Source organism: Mesocricetus auratus, unplaced genomic scaffold (genome assembly GCF_017639785.1).
Source record: "Mesocricetus auratus isolate SY011 unplaced genomic scaffold, BCM_Maur_2.0 Super-Scaffold_100021, whole genome shotgun sequence".
NCBI lineage: Eukaryota > Metazoa > Chordata > Mammalia > Rodentia > Cricetidae > Mesocricetus > Mesocricetus auratus.
Genome location: NW_024429202.1, coordinates 3,989,845 through 4,006,389, shown reverse-complemented (window position 1 = coordinate 4,006,389; position 16,545 = coordinate 3,989,845). Strand labels below are relative to the sequence as shown.

The 16,545-nt window shown below is 50.0% G+C and overlaps 1 protein-coding gene across 1 annotated transcript in view; it reads right to left on the bottom strand.

Moving 5' to 3' along the window:
- Positions 1 to 8,639: 8,639 nt before the first annotated feature.
- The window catches only part of Rftn1 (raftlin, lipid raft linker 1), a 198,542-nt gene continuing 190,636 nt past the window's right edge, over positions 8,640 to 16,545 (bottom strand). Inside the window, exons 9-10 of the mRNA XM_005072413.4 lie at positions 14,561 to 14,642; positions 8,640 to 9,836 (exon numbers count right to left, since the gene is read on the bottom strand). Of these exons, the coding sequence (XP_005072470.1) occupies positions 9,510 to 9,836; positions 14,561 to 14,642 (409 nt within the window). The 3' untranslated portion in view covers positions 8,640 to 9,509. The remainder of the gene's footprint in view (positions 9,837 to 14,560; positions 14,643 to 16,545) is intronic.

Here is a 16,545-nt window from a genome sequence, read left to right as displayed (position 1 = left end):
TCCCCTGGGGCTGGAGTTACAGGTGGCTATCAATCCTTCCACACGCGTGCTGGAAACTGAGCTACCTCTTCTGCTAGAGCAGGGTGATAGCCACCACATTTCGGCTCTCCAGTCCTGCTGTTGTTTTTGAAGAAGGTTCAACAACTTTTAAGGGGGTTTTAATGCTCACCTTCATAGGTGAAATATGGCAGCAGAAAACTCCAGAACCATTTTGGACTCTGTACATGGGGGCAACACAACTAAATACAGAAGCGAGGCCTTTGCTTTGTTGGTTAGAGTTAAGAACCTTTCTTTCATCAGTCAGTAGACCCCATCTCTGGAGGAGCTCCTCACTCCCTTCCCAGACACAGTGCCACAGCTGACGGCCATGGCTCCCCCCAGTACCTGGCTGTGGGACAGCAGCACCATGAGTAAGACTTGCATGCAGACCTCAGACTCTGCTCTGCACAGCCAAGCCAGGCAGTTCTCCCGTGTGACCTCTGCAGCTTCTGATACCTTCTTGTTTCTCAGTGATACCTCAGTGACACCTCCACTGACCAGGAGGCTTTGGTTTGAGTAGCTGTTGACTGTGTTAATTGGTAACTCGAGCCCTGAAAACAGATACACAGAGGTTCCTGTGGACTGTTAATAGCCATTGCCCATCGCTATGAGGAAATGCAGTGCTGATTTAACTAGCAGGTTGGCAACTTCAATGTCTCCCTTGCTCCCCAATCACAAAATCAAATCAGTTTTCCTGCCAAATAGTTCTCAGATCTCTGTGCGGACTCTTGCATCTAAGGCAGCAGTGCTCCTCAGCAGGGAGCACCAGCCTTTGAACTCCCCTTGCCGCACCCTGCCCTGGTCTTTGGACATCATACGTTCTTTTTAAAGCGCACATCTGTTGTCATTTTCCTGCTTAAATCCAACCAGTGTGACTCTGACCCTGGCCAAGGATCAGGACCACCAGGTCCTTGCCATAGGTCACACGTCCCTTCTCATGATCGCCCAGTACCCACACCACAGCTCCTGCTCCCTCAGGCCCCTGCCAGCACACAGGTCTCAGGAAGCCCTCTGCTTGGATGGAGGGAGCTGCAGTACCTCTGTCAGGTTCCCAGAGCTTATGTGCGGGCCTGATTCTCTTAGCCGGGCCACAGAAACAACAGCTATCATCAGGAACCTGTGGCGAATGTTGCTTTACTTCCTTCTCTGGCAACAGCCACCTCAGAAACCCCAGGCAAAGGTCCCGTGAGTCCTGCCCTGAGATGTGACTTCTGTGTGTTTTCCTGTTTTAGCGTCTAGAGGCCAGGTACAGGAAGCCCAGGCTCTCTGGGGAAGTCCTGCAGTCAGCAGGTCACCAAGGGGACAGGGAGCTAATCACAGGGGCCCACCCTACTCCCCTCACGCAGGGCCTCCTTGACGGTCGTGTGGGGCTGTGGAAACAGGTCCCGAGTCTGAGTAAGCCCCTGTGTACCCACAGGCCGGCCATCCTTGCCCCTTCTCCCTCACACAGTCTGCTTTACCCCCACGTCCTTAACTCCCAGGTGCCGTGAGCCCCACGTGAGGGAACCTGGGTCATGCTGCTGCCCCTACCGTGCTGGATATGAAATACCCAGTGTGCAGGGAGAGTGATGGGTCTGGGGTCAACATGGCCTTGCTGAGGTGCACTGCCACCACTGAGGGCTGTTCCCAAAAAGCATTCCCCAGCATTGGCATCTGTGACTTATCTGTTTGGTTAGAGGACAGATAAAACCCACTTCATGAGAAGTGAGTTAGAGCACAGGCTGCTAACGGTTTCCGGAGCTGTTCCACTGTGTGTCAGCAACCCCAGGGAAGCAAGTGTGGCTTGGAGACTCAAAAGGTTCTGACAGGGAACCAGTAGGTATTTACTCCTTTGTCATTTACAACCACGACCACATACATTTGGACTTTCTAAATACTGCTGTCACGTTCCTGTTAGCTAAAACGGGATGTACTAGGCTTCAGGAAGGGCAGCCTCTCCATCATAGTAGCTTAGCCAAGCCAAGGGCGTCAACACCCTGTCATGCACTGAGGGTGCCGGCGATGCAGAGCTCGGGTCCCTGGTGTATTCAAAGGTGAGACCTGAAACGGCGGACACCCCGTCTGCTTGTGGTTATCAACTACAGGAGAGGCAGGAAGAACTGAGGCCTCCAGGCGCCAGGTCAGGTTAGTAGACTAGCAGTCCCTGTTGCCGCCTGCCAGCCTCAGGGTCCTTTTCTTCCCACGGACCAAGCTCTTCACACACACACACACACACACACACACACACACACACACACACACACACACACGCATGCACACATGCACACGCGCGCACACACACGCACGCAAACCCACATGCACACACAGTATTAATGCTTACAAACCAGGTAAGGTGAATACCTTCAGTTCCCTTTCCACATGTCAAAGTGACAGAATTAACCCTAGTGCTCAGGTGTAGACTACACACAGACAGCATTCCAACCAGCCCTGTCCAGATGGAAATCCCGCCTGCACACGCCCAGTATAGAGCAGCACCCCAACTTCTTCACACAGGTGAAGCGTCCCAGATGCCAGCCTCTGACTATGGGTCCTGGGCTTTGGGAGTAGCGTCACCGCTTTCCTTTACCCGTATTTGGTAAAAATGCATCTACCCTCTGTGGTGGCTTGAGTGAAGACGACCCCCATAGGCTCACAGGGACTATTAGGAGGTGTGGCCTTGCTGGAGTAGGTGTGGCCTTGTTGGAGTAGGTGTGGCCTTGCTGGAGTGGGTGTGGCCTTGCGGGAGTGGGTGTGGCCTTGTTGGAGTAGGTATGGCCTTGTTGGAGTAGGTGTGGCTTTGCTGGAGTAGGTGTGGCCTTGTTGGAGTAGGTGTGGCCTTGTTGGAGGAGGTGTGTCACTGGGATGGGCTTTGAGGTCTCAGAAGCTCAAGTCTGGCCCAGTGGCTCTCTCTTTTCCTGCTGCCTGCAGATCCAGATGCAGAACTCCTTCTCCAGCACCATGTCTGCCTGTGTGCCACCATGCTTCTCGTCACGATGATGGGCTAACCCTCTGAAACTGTGATCCAGCCCGGTGAAATGTTCTGTGGTCATGGTGCCTCTTCACAGCAACAGGACACTGACTAAAGCACTTCCCCTTGCTGACTTGTGAATGACGCCATACTCCACTCTCCTGAACCCTTGTAAAGGTCAAGATTGGCTCTAAAACATACTTCCTAGGCCAATGAGATGACACACTATGACTCTAGGACTCACAATGTAAGGGGGAGGACCTCAAACTTAAGCCCAGTCTGGACCACAGTCGAGAATGCCTCTCTAAACAAGCGGCTTCTGGTAAAAGGACCAGAGTCAAGAGCGAGCTTGAGAGGAGTGTGACACATGCTGACCTACAACTCCCCATTCCTTAATGACTTCTGTGACAACCACAGCTGCAAAGACTACCACCATGTCCTAGTTAGGGTCACTGGTCCTGTGACGAAACACCATGACCCAAAGCAACTTAGGGAGGAAACGGCTTATTTCATCCCACAGCTTGTTGTCCATCATTCAGGGAAACCAGCGCAGGAACTCAAGGCAGGACCCATGAGGCAGGAGCAGAGGCAGAGGCCATGGAGGAACACGGCTTGGTCCTCAAGGCTTGCTCAATCTGTTTCCTATATATCCCAGGAGCACCTGCCCAGGGTGCTACTGCCTACACTGGGCTGGGCCCTCCAACACCAATCACTAAGAAAAAGCACTACAGGTTGGCCCACAGTTCTGTCTGGTGGGGGCATTTTCCCAATTGAGGTTCCCTCTTCCCAAATGACTGTAGTTCTGTTAAGCTGATACAAAGCTAGCCAGTGCACACATGTATAAGCCACCTTATCTCTGCAGAGGATGTATCGGAGGGAACAAAGTTTCCCTGCCTAAAATACCCATGCAGGACAAGTACTATTTGGGGTCCAGGCCCTAACTCTCACCATTTGGGAAAGCGTTTCACTTCACATAGAACCATCTGGTGCTGTTTGTAGAGCCCTGTACCAGTAGCTATCAATTTTGCCCATGCTTCAGAATCACCCCACAAGCTCCCAGGAGCTTTAAAAAAATCCCCAAATTGAGGTCATTCCTAGACCATCCTCTTACCCACGTGTAGGAGGGGCACGTAGAACAGCGCCAATAATGCAACCTCCAAGCCCAGCCCAGCTCCTCATCTCTTGCACTGGGTTGGCTGGTGAGTCTACCTGACCCTCCTCTACCCATGCTTCCTAGACCTAGCCTGGGTCTAGCATGGAGTACATCAGCCTCGATGGCTAGCCCCACCTCGCCACCCCATCCTTCAGGCTTTGGGTAGGACACTCATCCTGTAAAACAGCCAAGCCCCTTCTTATCACCTGACTTCATCCCTGTTCCACACCCACGCCCAGTCCCAGGCTTTGAACATCTTGTGCTCAGGAATCTGCCAGATCCTACCCTTCACATACCTTCCCAATCCCAGTCTGCCCAGGGTCCCACACCCAGTGCCCCAGCATAGTGTGCTCAGGCCAAAATCACCTGACTTCATCTTACTCACACCATACCCAACATTCCAGCCCAACACAGCCTGCACATCCTGTGCTCTGTCCCAGACTTCTGGGACTATTTGGGTCAGACACACAAGAAATCCACATGCCCAGGTCTCGTCATAGAAACACAAACAATGTGAATGTTCAAAACCGCATGCCTACCACCAGAAAGGTTATCTGATGAGAATTACCTAGATGAACCCCAGAATGTAAAAACAAAACAAAAACTTCCTCAAAGATACCAAGTTTAAAGAAGACAAAAGTAAGTAGCTCAAGGGGCTTAAAGATAATGCCCAAATATGCAAAAATAACTGAATGAAACGATGAAAAGAAAAACACAAACTAGGGTGTGAAAACCAGGTCCAATAAAGAAACAGAAATATTGAGGAAAATGCAAGTGGAAATGAAGATGAAATTAATTGCCCAACTAGAAAACACAAGGGAAAATCTTACAGGCAGAATGCACTAAGTTGAATGTAGACTAGTAGGCCTTAGATAAAGGAGAGGAATTAGACTATACAAGCAAAGAATAGGAAATTATTTTTTAAACACAGGAAAGGAAAACAGGAAATGTGTAACACTATGAAAAGACCAAATCTGTGAATTATAGGCATAGATGAGAGAAGAATCTCAGGGCCATCACACAAACCAGACTTTCAACAAGATCATAGAAGAAACTTCCCCAAACGAAGAAAACATACCTATACAAGAAGCACACAGAACACCAAACACACAAAACCAGAAAAGAAACTCCCCACAGCATATCACAGCTGAAACACTAAACATGTAGAACAAGAGTGCTGACAGATAGTAGAGACAAAACATTAAGTTATCTCAAACCAAACCCCATCAGAATAACAGCTGCTTTCTCAATGGAAACATTTATTCACTTATTTATTTGAAATAGGGTCTCCCTATGTAGCCCTAGCTGGCCAGGAACTCACTATGTAGATCAGGCAGGCTTTGAACTCAGAGGCCTCTGTCCCCTGCATGCATGAGCCACCACATCCAGCTAAATGGAAACTTTGAAAGTCAACTGTGTGCCAAGCAAAACTGTCTGCCATACTTGAAGACAAAAGGAAAACTGATCTACATAGTGAGTAGAGGCCAGCCTGGTCTACCTAGGGAGTTCCAGAACAGCCAGGGCTACACAGAGAGACTCTGCCTCAAACAACCTAACTGTCCTACAGCTAATGAATGGATAATGAAAATGTGACACATATACACAATGGAATGCTATATAGCTAGAAAAAAAGGAATTTTCAGGTAAATGATAGAACTAGAAAATATGTTGACTATGGTAACCCAGGTCCATAAAGACAAATGTTCTCTCTCATCTGTGTTGCCTAGCTTTGAAATCTCCATGAGTATATACCTGAAGTAACCACAGAAACCACTGAAATAAAAAGGGATCATGGCGTATGTGTGTGTGTGTGTCTGTGTGTGTGTGTTTGTGGTGTTAGAGAAGGAAATAGTGATATGAGGGGGGTGTGGGAAAATGAGGGGACTTTAATTAGGAATGACGGAGGAAGGTCTATACAGAAGGAGAAGGAGGAGTGAAGAATAGCTCTCGGAATGTTTCAAAAAGTCAAAGGAAATCATATTTTTTATTTAACTAAAATTACATACAATGCACATAAGCCTATTTGCATAAGTATTTTAATTTATTTTTATTGAGCTATAAATTTTCTTCCACTCTCCTCTCCCCCTTCCCTCCTGCCCCTCCACTTTCCCTCCTGCCCCCCACGCTCCCAATTTACTCATGAAATCTTGCCCTTTCCTAGGCAGAAGGCAGATCCATGTATGACTCTTTTAGAGTAGTCTTCGTTTCTTAGGTTCTCTGGGGTTGTGGCCTGTGGGCTGGTTATCCTTTGCTTTAAGTATAATATCTACTTATGAGTGAGTACATATTATATTTGACTTTCTGGGTCTAGGTTACCTCACTCAGGAGAGCTTTTTCTAGTTTTATCCATTTGTCTACAAATTTCAAGGTGTCATTGTTTCTTACTCCATAGTGTAAATGTACCACATTTTCTTTGTCCATTCTTCTGTTGAAGGGCATCTAGGCTGTTTCCAGTTTCTAGCTATTATGAATAATGCTCCTATGAACACAGATGAGCAAATGTCCATGTAGTGTGAGTGTGCATCCTTTAGGTATATGCCCCAAAGTGGTAATGAGGATCTTGAGGTAGATTAATTCCCAATTTTCTGTGAAACGGCCATACTGATTTCCAAAGTGGCAGCTGTGGAAATTTGCACTCCCACCAGCAATAGAGGAGTGTTCCCCTTACTCCACATCCCCTCTAGCATAAGCTGTCATCAGAGTTTTTGATATTGGCCATTCTGATAGGTGTAATATGATATCTCAGGGTGGTTTTGATTTGCATTTCTTTGATGACTAAGGATTCTGAGCGTTTCCTTGAGTGTCTTTCTGCCATTTGAGATTCCTCTGTTGAAGAGTTCTCTGTTTATACCTGTACCCCATTTTTTATTGGATTATTTGGTCTTTTGATGTCTAGTTTCTTGATTTCTTTATATATTTTAGAGATCATCCCTCAGCCGGATGTGGGGTTGGTGAAGCTCTTTTCCCATTCTGTAGGCAGCTGTTTTGTCTTGTTGGCCATGTCCTTTGATTTGCGAAGCTTCTCAGTTTCAGGAGGTCCCATCTATTAATTGTTGCTCTCAGTGTCTGTGCTACTGGTGGTATATTTAGGAAGAGGTCTCCTGTGCCTATGCATTCAAGGTTATTTCTCACTTTCTCTTCTATGAGGTTCAGTGTGGTTGGTTTTATGTTGAGGTCCTTGATCCACTTGGACTTGAGTTTGGTGCATGGGGATAGATATGGACCTATTTGCAATCTTCTACATGTTGATACCCAGGTAGTGCATATGAATTTTTAATGAAGTTATGTCATGTAGGATACCAATGCTCCCCACAAGGAGCCATAGACAGTCTAACAAAATGCAAGTGCCAAACATGAAAAGACACCTTTTCAAGTTCTTGGTCAGGGGAGTCCAGGAGATTTACAAAAATAGTATCAGCTATTGCTGTTGCCTTGGTTACCTCCCAGGTGTTGAAGGTAAGTCCCTACTGCTGAAGACACCATGCACTTGGGGTATGGGACTCAGAACATTTTAATGGGATAAAACCCAAATGCCTCATCTCCAAGGACTAGCTTCAATAGTAGCAGAAGGTGCTGTGTAAACTGTCAAGTGAGGGGGGCAACCTGTAATTCTACCCAGCTGTGACACCTACGAACCACAACAGTGACCGGCCCTGCAAGGCCCTCCTGAGAGGCGCAATAGTGGCACTCATCTTGGTGGGAACCAACGGCACTCTAACCAGATTTAAGGCACACTCGGCAGGAGGGAAATCGTGCCTGGTGCTAGAAACCCAGCTAACTACTCAGGGCTAGTGAGGCCATGGATCTTGGAGGAGAACCCACCACTCCACTTTACTAGGCCAGCGTAATTCCTAACTGCATTGTAAATACGTATCCTCAGACCTACAAGTAAGGGCAGCCCTCAGCCCTCATCAAAGGTGCTGCTCCTTGATGTAGGTGGAGGCCATTACTGAAAACCATGACTGGTCAAAATGCATTTTCTGAAGTACAGCTCGTTTGAGAACTTCCATGATACAGTGACACCTGTCAGAATCAACACAGTACAAGGGAGAAGAAAAGAAGACACAAACCACAAAGACAGACAGAGAGACAGAGACAGAGACAGAGAGAGAGGAGAGAGAGAGAGAGAGAGAGAGAGAGAGAGAGAGAGAGAGAGAGAGAGAGAGAGAGAGAGAGAGAGAGAGAGAGATGGCTGCACAAGGCTTTATGGAAATGAAAAAAATATTTTCCTCATGAAATAGATTACTTGAATCGTAGAGACCACACCTCTGAATCAATGTTGATCTTAAAGGCATTTTATCGCAGCCGACTTGTGCTCTCTTGCTCACCTGGTGACATCCAAATTCACTTTCTACTGCTTTTTTTAACCAAAGCTTGAAACCCCAGTGAGCTTAGGTGGTTTTGCTGTTTGTCAGAATCTATCACACTGCCAGGAGGTAGAAAACCCGACCATCACAGGGCATAATGACCTCAGTTGTGACAAGGTAAATACTCACCACACACAGAACTCAGATGATTTATTGCTTTAAGTAACTAAACAAGAAAGAGACAGGCTGTTTCCATTGAGACAACTGCGTTCTCTCTCCAAGGTATGCCAGATGCATCTACTTAAAGCCTTAACAACACTTTATAGACAGTAAAAAGTGACAGGCACAGTATACAACTCAGTCAAAGACACACCAACAAAAATAGCACACAAGGGCACCCAATTACCAACTGCCCGAAATGACAGAACGTATTCAGAGACATGTTGAATACAAAATTAGAAAACAACATTTTTGGCATTAATATTAATACAGAATACTTTCTTGAACACCCTGCAAGAGCAGGAGCACAGAGAATTACCTGTTTCCAGATCGCCAGTATCTATAGAACTACTCTGAGAAAGGCAGGGGGTATGGGTACCTCCCCTTCCCCACCATCGTCACCTTCCAAAGCAGCAGGGTCCCCTGCAGGGTTCATGAGGAAGAGGAGGACAGCCACAGAGCTGCAGGGCTCAGGTGCATGTAGGGGTGAGTGAAAAACCTTGGTTTGTAGCGAAGGCTATCCCAGAAGTTGACCCAGATGTGCCCTGGAGCCCTGTGAGGAAGTGCAGGTACTGTTTGGTCCATGCCCTCCCTTGGGGAAGTGGTGGGACCAGACCTCCAGCCCCGAGGTCTAGAAGGAACAGCCCAACCCTGCACTCTAACATAAGTGATCATTAAGACAGCTTTCCAGGGGGTGTTCAGAAGATGACACTGTCAGAGACCAGCCCTCACAGGGCCATGGGCTAACGATGGGTCAAGCCACAGGATAACACAGAGCGAAGCAGCTGCTAGCAAGCTTCCCAAGGTTTGCCACCACACTGCAGGCCTAGCACAAATCACAGACTCAATTTGCCTCTGCTGGAGCGGGCCCTGAAGCAAGCTCATCTTCCACTCTGGGATCTGAGTGCCTGGGGGCCACCGAGTCCCTGTGGTGGCCAGCAGGACCATTCTGCACAGCCCCCAAGCTCAGCCTTTGCTCCCTGACCTCAGGGGCTCCGCCCCTCTGCTGTGTCCCCAGCACACAGTTTCCCACATCTCCAGCCTTGGGAAACTGGTCTTCTAGATTCTTCTCATTCTCCTCTGCTTGCTGCTTGTCTCTGGCACTGCGTCTGCCTTTGGATCTCCTCGTCTGCCTGCCATGTGTCTGTTCCCGGGAGAATCGCCACTGGAACTGGAAAGCAGAGAGGGTGGGGATGAATCCACAGTCACCGGGAGCCAGCTTGACTCTTCCAAACCCAACAGTTCCCAGATGCCCCGACACCACCAAGCCAGGGTCTAATCCAAGCCATGTCCCCACCCCCAGGGCCTGTTTAACACCTCCATGTGTAGGTTCTAGATTTCCGGGAGCTGTGGAGGGAGAAGGTGTCATGGGCCCCATGGCAAAGGAGGCAAGTGCTCCTGGGGCGGCGGGAAGCTGCCCTCCCCAGACACCAGGCCTACAGTTATCCAGGCCCGCTGTGAGTGGGCTGGGAGCCAGTGAGTACTGGGCAGGTAATTCTCTCCCCAGCTTGCATGAGCTAGCCAGGGACACATGGCTTGGGTGCTGCGCTGTGGACTCTAGGTAATCCTGCAGGACTCATGGGCTGCTCCTCACAGCTCCAGGGGTGAGGCATGCTATCAGCCCTCTCTCACAAGCTGACGAAGGTGCTCAGACAAACCCACAAACCTATGACTCATCTGTGGTTCACAGCAACCCAACTGACAGTCCCCTGGAGACTGAGATGCAGCCCAGCCCAGCTTCTCCGTCTGGCCCACCTTACAGGGTGCTGCCCCTGAGAGCCTCCTCCCCCAGATCCATCCTCCAGCCTGCTTCACAGACAGTATGCTGCAACTAAGATTTGCTCCTGTGAAAAGAACTCAGCTCAGAGTCCTAAGGTCACATACCCAGTGACGGGGTGGCAAAAGCTTCGATCTTACGGTAGCTCTGGAAGGGGACTGCTGAGAAAGGAGCAGCTGGGACACTCACTGGCCAGGTTTCCCGCCTCTTTTGTGATCCGAGAGACACAGGACCTCAGCTTTTAAGTTCTCACTAGTCTCCCTCCACTTCAGCTGCTCCACAGCGGCCATGCCAAATGTACACCTAAGTATTAAAATGAGCTAGGAGGAGTGTGCACGTCACTATTCAGGAGGCTAAGCTGCCTTACTTTTCTACCATCGGGATGGGGTGAGACACCATGACTACGTTAACTTACAAAGAAAAAAGCATTTAGCTTGATTTTAATTTTGAGGCTCCCGGTTTTGGGGTCAGAGTCCATGAGCTTCACGGTGAGGAGTGTGGCAGCAGGCAGGCAGGCACGGCCCTGCGGCAGGAGTTGAGAGCTCGCATCTGATCAGAGAGGAGCTAACTACAAATGGCCCGGGCTTTTTAAACCTCAAAGCCCATTCCAATGACACACCTCCTTCCACAAGGCCACGCCTCCTAACCCTTCTCAAACAGCTCCACCAACCGGGGACCCAGTGAAAGGAAAACAAAAACCCACAGCCGTTAGCTTTTGGCATGTCGGGAGCATCCACTCTAACCTTCTGGACGCCCTGTTTCTCTGGTTGGAGTCCCACACAAATGGGTGTTCCCAGACAGAACCTTCCGGGGTCTTCCATGCTTGTGTAAGAAGTTGCTTTAGCTAGTCTGTATTTTATCCTTGGAGCTGGCAAGCTGAAGTCAGAGCAAGCTGTACTTTTGCCAAAAGAATAGCAGGATTGGCTCAGCTAAGAGGCTTACACTTCAAGGCTGGTGAGTCCACGTCCTGGCCCCAGCACTAAACAGCTGTCATTTCCTGAGCAAGCTCTTATACCTGCGGTGGCCCTCATCTCTCACAGTTGTCCCTGGTCCCATGCATTGTAGCTAATGTGAGTAGTGCCTCCTGTGGACACACAGTGTCCTGTCAAGGACAGTTCTGCCAGTCTAGAGCCCAGACTTCCTCAGCATCTGCCTCTGCTAAATACGCCAGAAATGTCCAGTCTTTGTGAAAGCCTGGCCACAGCGGCCTGTAGAAGGCCTCGTTCTTCTGAAAAAGATGGCAGCTTACAGGTTACAAGGCCGGCAATGCAGCTGCTCTCTCTAGCGCCCTTGTAGGGCTACCGTGAGCCAGGCAAGACCCCTTCCAACCCTTCCTGCCCTTCTGGGTCATCACAGAGGGGTCTCTAGGACTATACTGCTTCCTGTGTCCTCAAATGGGCTTGTGAGGCACCCCATGACTCCCGGTGCTGTCTGGACCACCCCAGCGGTCATGAAGCCAGATTCCCAGGGAGGCATGGGTCAGGCCCTGCCAGGTTCTCTTTGGCAGGGGAAGTATTTGGGAGCCAGGTAAGTAACAGGGGTCCACATTTGGAGCTTCAAAGAGTATGAGGACCTACTATGTGTCATGCTTGATAGGGGTTCACGTCTCCCTGAGTCCCCAAGTAAGGCCATAAACATCATTGGTTCTATTTTACACACAACACAGAGAAGTTGGGTAACTTGTCCCAAGTCACACAGCTTGGAAACTACAGTGCTAGAGTTCAACCTGGTTTCTTTAGCTACCTCCCAGACTTCCTTCCTGGGGAAAAAAAGGACAAAACAAACAAACAAACACCAGCCTTGTTCTAGAGGGTAAGGGCAGCCACACCTTTGGCTCAGCTCATGCATAAGTGCCTCGATCAGCCTCCAGGCTTTCAGGGGTCTGGATGAACCAGTCAGATCAGTTGGACCCTTATACCCATTTACCAGCTAAAAAAATCTGCACCTCAAATCAGGCCACCACTGCCATGTCCCTCAGTGGGATGCCCCAGTCTTCCCACGAGAGTCAAGGAGCCCTACAAGGAGACACCTGGCAAGGAGTTCTAGAGCCATTTCCACCACGGGGCTAAAGCACAACCTGTCCTTGTCTAGTAGTGGATCTTGCATGTTGCTTATGGAATGTCACTTTCTGTGACTGGTGACATCCTGAGAGCATGAGACTGGGCACCACGTGGTATCATCTATGACCATCTGTCTTCCAGGTGGTGGCTGACTGCTCCTGGTGGTTAATGGTGACTGGCAGCTGCTGGTTCACCTCTGTTGTCACTATCACATGACTGTCCCAGAGCCTGGAGAGCGGCCGCTGCTTTCTGGTTCACCGCTGTTGTCACTATCACATGACTGTCCCACGGCCTGGAGAGTGGCCTTTTTTGCACTCCAGCCCATGCCTTCTTGTCCTCGCCACCTTGGCATCCCTTCACAACCCACAGGGTTTGCTGGCTGATGAGGGGCTGCTGCAATCTGTTCGGTGGCTAGATGCTCTCACCTGGGACTCGGGGTCCAAAGAACACTAGGGACAAGGAGTGGGGAGTGTGGGGGTGTGCCAACTGTGCAGAGCTAAACAGGTTGGCAACTTTTGCCGGAGTGTGGCTCTGGTCATCAAAATGGAGCACGGCGGATCCGGGTGACAACTAACCGGGGCTTTGGTAGACTCGTTCACCTGCTGGCCTCTTCCTGAGAAGATTCCTGAGAAGATTCCTGAGAAATATACCTACAGCATATAATCCGTGTTCTTTTGCTATAGTAAGATGAGAAGCTCAACTTAAGGTGGCTGGAGAGAGATGGCTCAGCACTTGGTGGTCTTACAAAGGAGCCAGGTTCAATCCCCAGCACCGACACCAAGCAGCTCACAACCGAGGGATCCAGTTCCTTCTTCTGGCCTCCACAGGCACTGACATGCAAGTAATACATGCAGGCATAGCCACACACACACACACACACACACACACACACACACACACACACACACACACACACACACGAAACAAAAACAAATAAGAGCTTTAAAAGAAAGTCACCCTAAAAGAAGGGAAGGTCTAGCTTGGGTGACAGTTTCAGAGGATTTGGTTTGCAGTCTATTGGTTCCATTGCCTTTGGGCCTGTGCTGAGATAGCACATGGTGCTGGGGGGTGTAACGGGGGGGGGGCGTCCTTCTGTATATATGTTTCTCTTATTGGCTGATGAATAAAACACTGATTGGCCAGTAATCAGGCAGGAAGCATAGGCAAGGCTACCAGACTAGGATAATTCTGGGGAGCGGAGAGAGAGCCGCCATGCGGCCGAAAAAATAACATGCCGGATTACAGGTAAGCCACAGTCTCATGGCAATACATACAGTAATAGAAATGGGTTAATAATTAAGAGAGAGAGCTAACCAATAAGAAGCCTAAGGCACCAGCCAAACAGTTTTATAAATTAATGTAAGTCTTTATGTGTTTATTTGGGGCTAATAGGCGGAAGAAAAACTCCATCTTCAGGGGTGGGTGGTGGAGACTGCTCACCCATGGTGACACAGACACAGACTGCTCACCCATGGTGACAGGAAAACCCAATGAGGGGCAGGGGCTGTTCCAATGTCCTGTTTAAGAGCACACCCTCCACAACCTCACTCTCCTGCCTCACAACAGTACTGTCACGTAGAGACTGAGCTGTCAGCAAAGCCTCCTACGTAGCAGAGGCTGGCCTCACACTCATGCAGGGGCTACAGACATGCACTAGCACACCAGGCCAGCATCAGCAAACTCCAACATCCCGAGGGGTCTAGCAGGCAGGCCAAAGCTCCAGCAAGCTTGTTTGAGATCAGGAAGAGCATGATCTCAGGTCACTGCAGCTGGCTTTGTGTCCTAATTTGAGCCTCGTGGGATTCTCTAGCACAGGCTGGTGACCAGAAGTCTCTGTCATCTGCCCTGATGGTCGGAAGCCTGAGGACCAGCTCCTCAATGGTCCATCCCAGCATCCTCCCTCTACTATGACCCAATGTGAACTTGTGTCTTTTCTGGGTCCCAAGAGTCTTTGGAAATGGGAGATGCCCAGTTGGCACACACCCAACTGAAGCCGAGATGCTCAGACATAAAACTAGGGGACAGGAAGGGCGGGTAGAGAAGACTCATGTCTCTTACCTTTGATTCCCTCTTCTTGGCTTTCTGAGGTAGGCACGGTCTCTGAAGAAACACGATCTGCTTGGTGGACACGTTCCCTTCCCTACAACACAGGAGCTGAGCGTGAGGCTGTGTCCCTGGGAAACACAGCCTCATCCCCGACAGGTGCAATCCCGAACTTCCTTTAAGTGATGGAAGGCGGCTGCCAGACCAGGGAGTCAGAGTTCCCTTCTCTACTTTTCCACCCCTAAGCCAAAGGCTACCTCCAACACCAAACAATGCTATCTGCTATCTCTGCTTCCTGGTTACTAATTCCCCTACCTTCGATGGGCAGTGGCAGCTGGCGCCTTGGCTAGGTGAGTCCCAGTAGGAACAGTGACTTGCAGCTCTGTCTTTGGTACTTATGGTATGGCTGGGCAGGACAACAGTGGCGAGTGGTGAACTTAGCCCTCCGGTGCGCCATGAGGGTTGCAGAGGAAGAGCTACTGCGTGGCTCCTACAGGCTCGCTGATGTTGGCAGCGTCAGGCTAGCAGTGAGTTGGCACATGCTAACCTAGTCTGTCCCACACTGATGGAATGATATGATAGCTCATTGCTTGAGTCAGAGAAGGCAGGACGACATGCTGTACCTTGTCAGGATATTTCTACTTGATAGAAAGCTGACCACGGTTCTCTCCACCTCTACCCTTTGTTCGCCTTTATTTTGTGTACATTGGTGTTTTGCCTGCACGTTTGCCTGGGTGAGGGTGTCAGATCCCCGGAAATGGAGTCACAGACAGTAGTGAGCTTCCATGTCAGGGCTGGGAATTCAGCCTGGGTCCTCTGGAAGAGCAGACAGTGCTTTTAACCACTGAGCCATCTCTCCATCCCCTTATTTACCTTCTTTATTTTTTCCCATTTTTCCCGACAGGGTTTTTCTTTGTAGCCTTGGCTGTCCTGGAACTCGCTCTGTGGGCCAAACTGGCCTTGAACTCAGTTTGGCAGAGGCTGGGCTGGTGATTTCACACCTAAGAGCTCATTTCAGACTCATGGCCCCGCTGTGGAGCAGCCCACAGCCACTTTGACAGACCCAGCTCAGCTCAGCTCATGCTCATGAGCACCCGCCCCCAGGATCACACGGGGAGGGTCAGATAGACCTGCTCAGTCCCAGGAGCTGAGATCCACTGAGGCTGGGATGCTTAAGGGGATGGGGGAGTAGGTTGCATCCTGGAGACAGACAGCTCTGTGCACCTTGGGTTCTCAGAGCACAGGGTCTTCCTGTCCAATCTCATTGCCATCACGGCTGTGCCCTCTGGAAAGTAACTAGGAACCTGACTCAGAGAAGCTGCAGGCTTAGCCAGGATGACAGAGGCAGCCTTGGGGTGCTTTCTGCTCTACTGTATCAGCCTGTGCCTGGAGAGGTTCTGGTCTGCAAAAGAGCACGGGGGTTCCCAGTGGCCAAACCCAAATGTAGCCATAGACAGGTGGGGACGCTGAGGACCCAGAGTTGCCAGAAGAGGGGCCCAGGAAGGACACGGGCTATCATGGTCATTCTCCCACTGTCAACCAGCCCAGGCCATCAGTCTTGCCAGCTGCTGTCGCCCTACAATGTGAACTGCGTAGCGAGTTCAGTAAAGGCAGAACCCTAAGAACCGCCGGGCAGGGAGATGAGAGGGGAATCAGTGTAGGTCAACGGAGAGGCAGCCAGCTGCCGGCCTCAGCCGGCCACTACATGCTGAGACGCTGGGCCCTGTTTCTGCTCCCCACTGACAATGGGTCTCAGGCCCACGGAGGACCTTTCTGAACTTCACTTTTCACACATAAATGGGAACTGCAGCTGTGATTGTAGCCCCCAAGGAAAGTTAGGAGGACCCAAAAGATAGATGGGAGGTCTTCTAGGGTTTGCATGACACGGCTCAAGGATAACGGGAAGGCATCCATGAACCTGAACTTGTAAAGAATACTGTAAGTGAGGCCTAAGACTCAGGTCTGTGTATCTGCCTCACAGGGGCATAATCTTGTGTAAT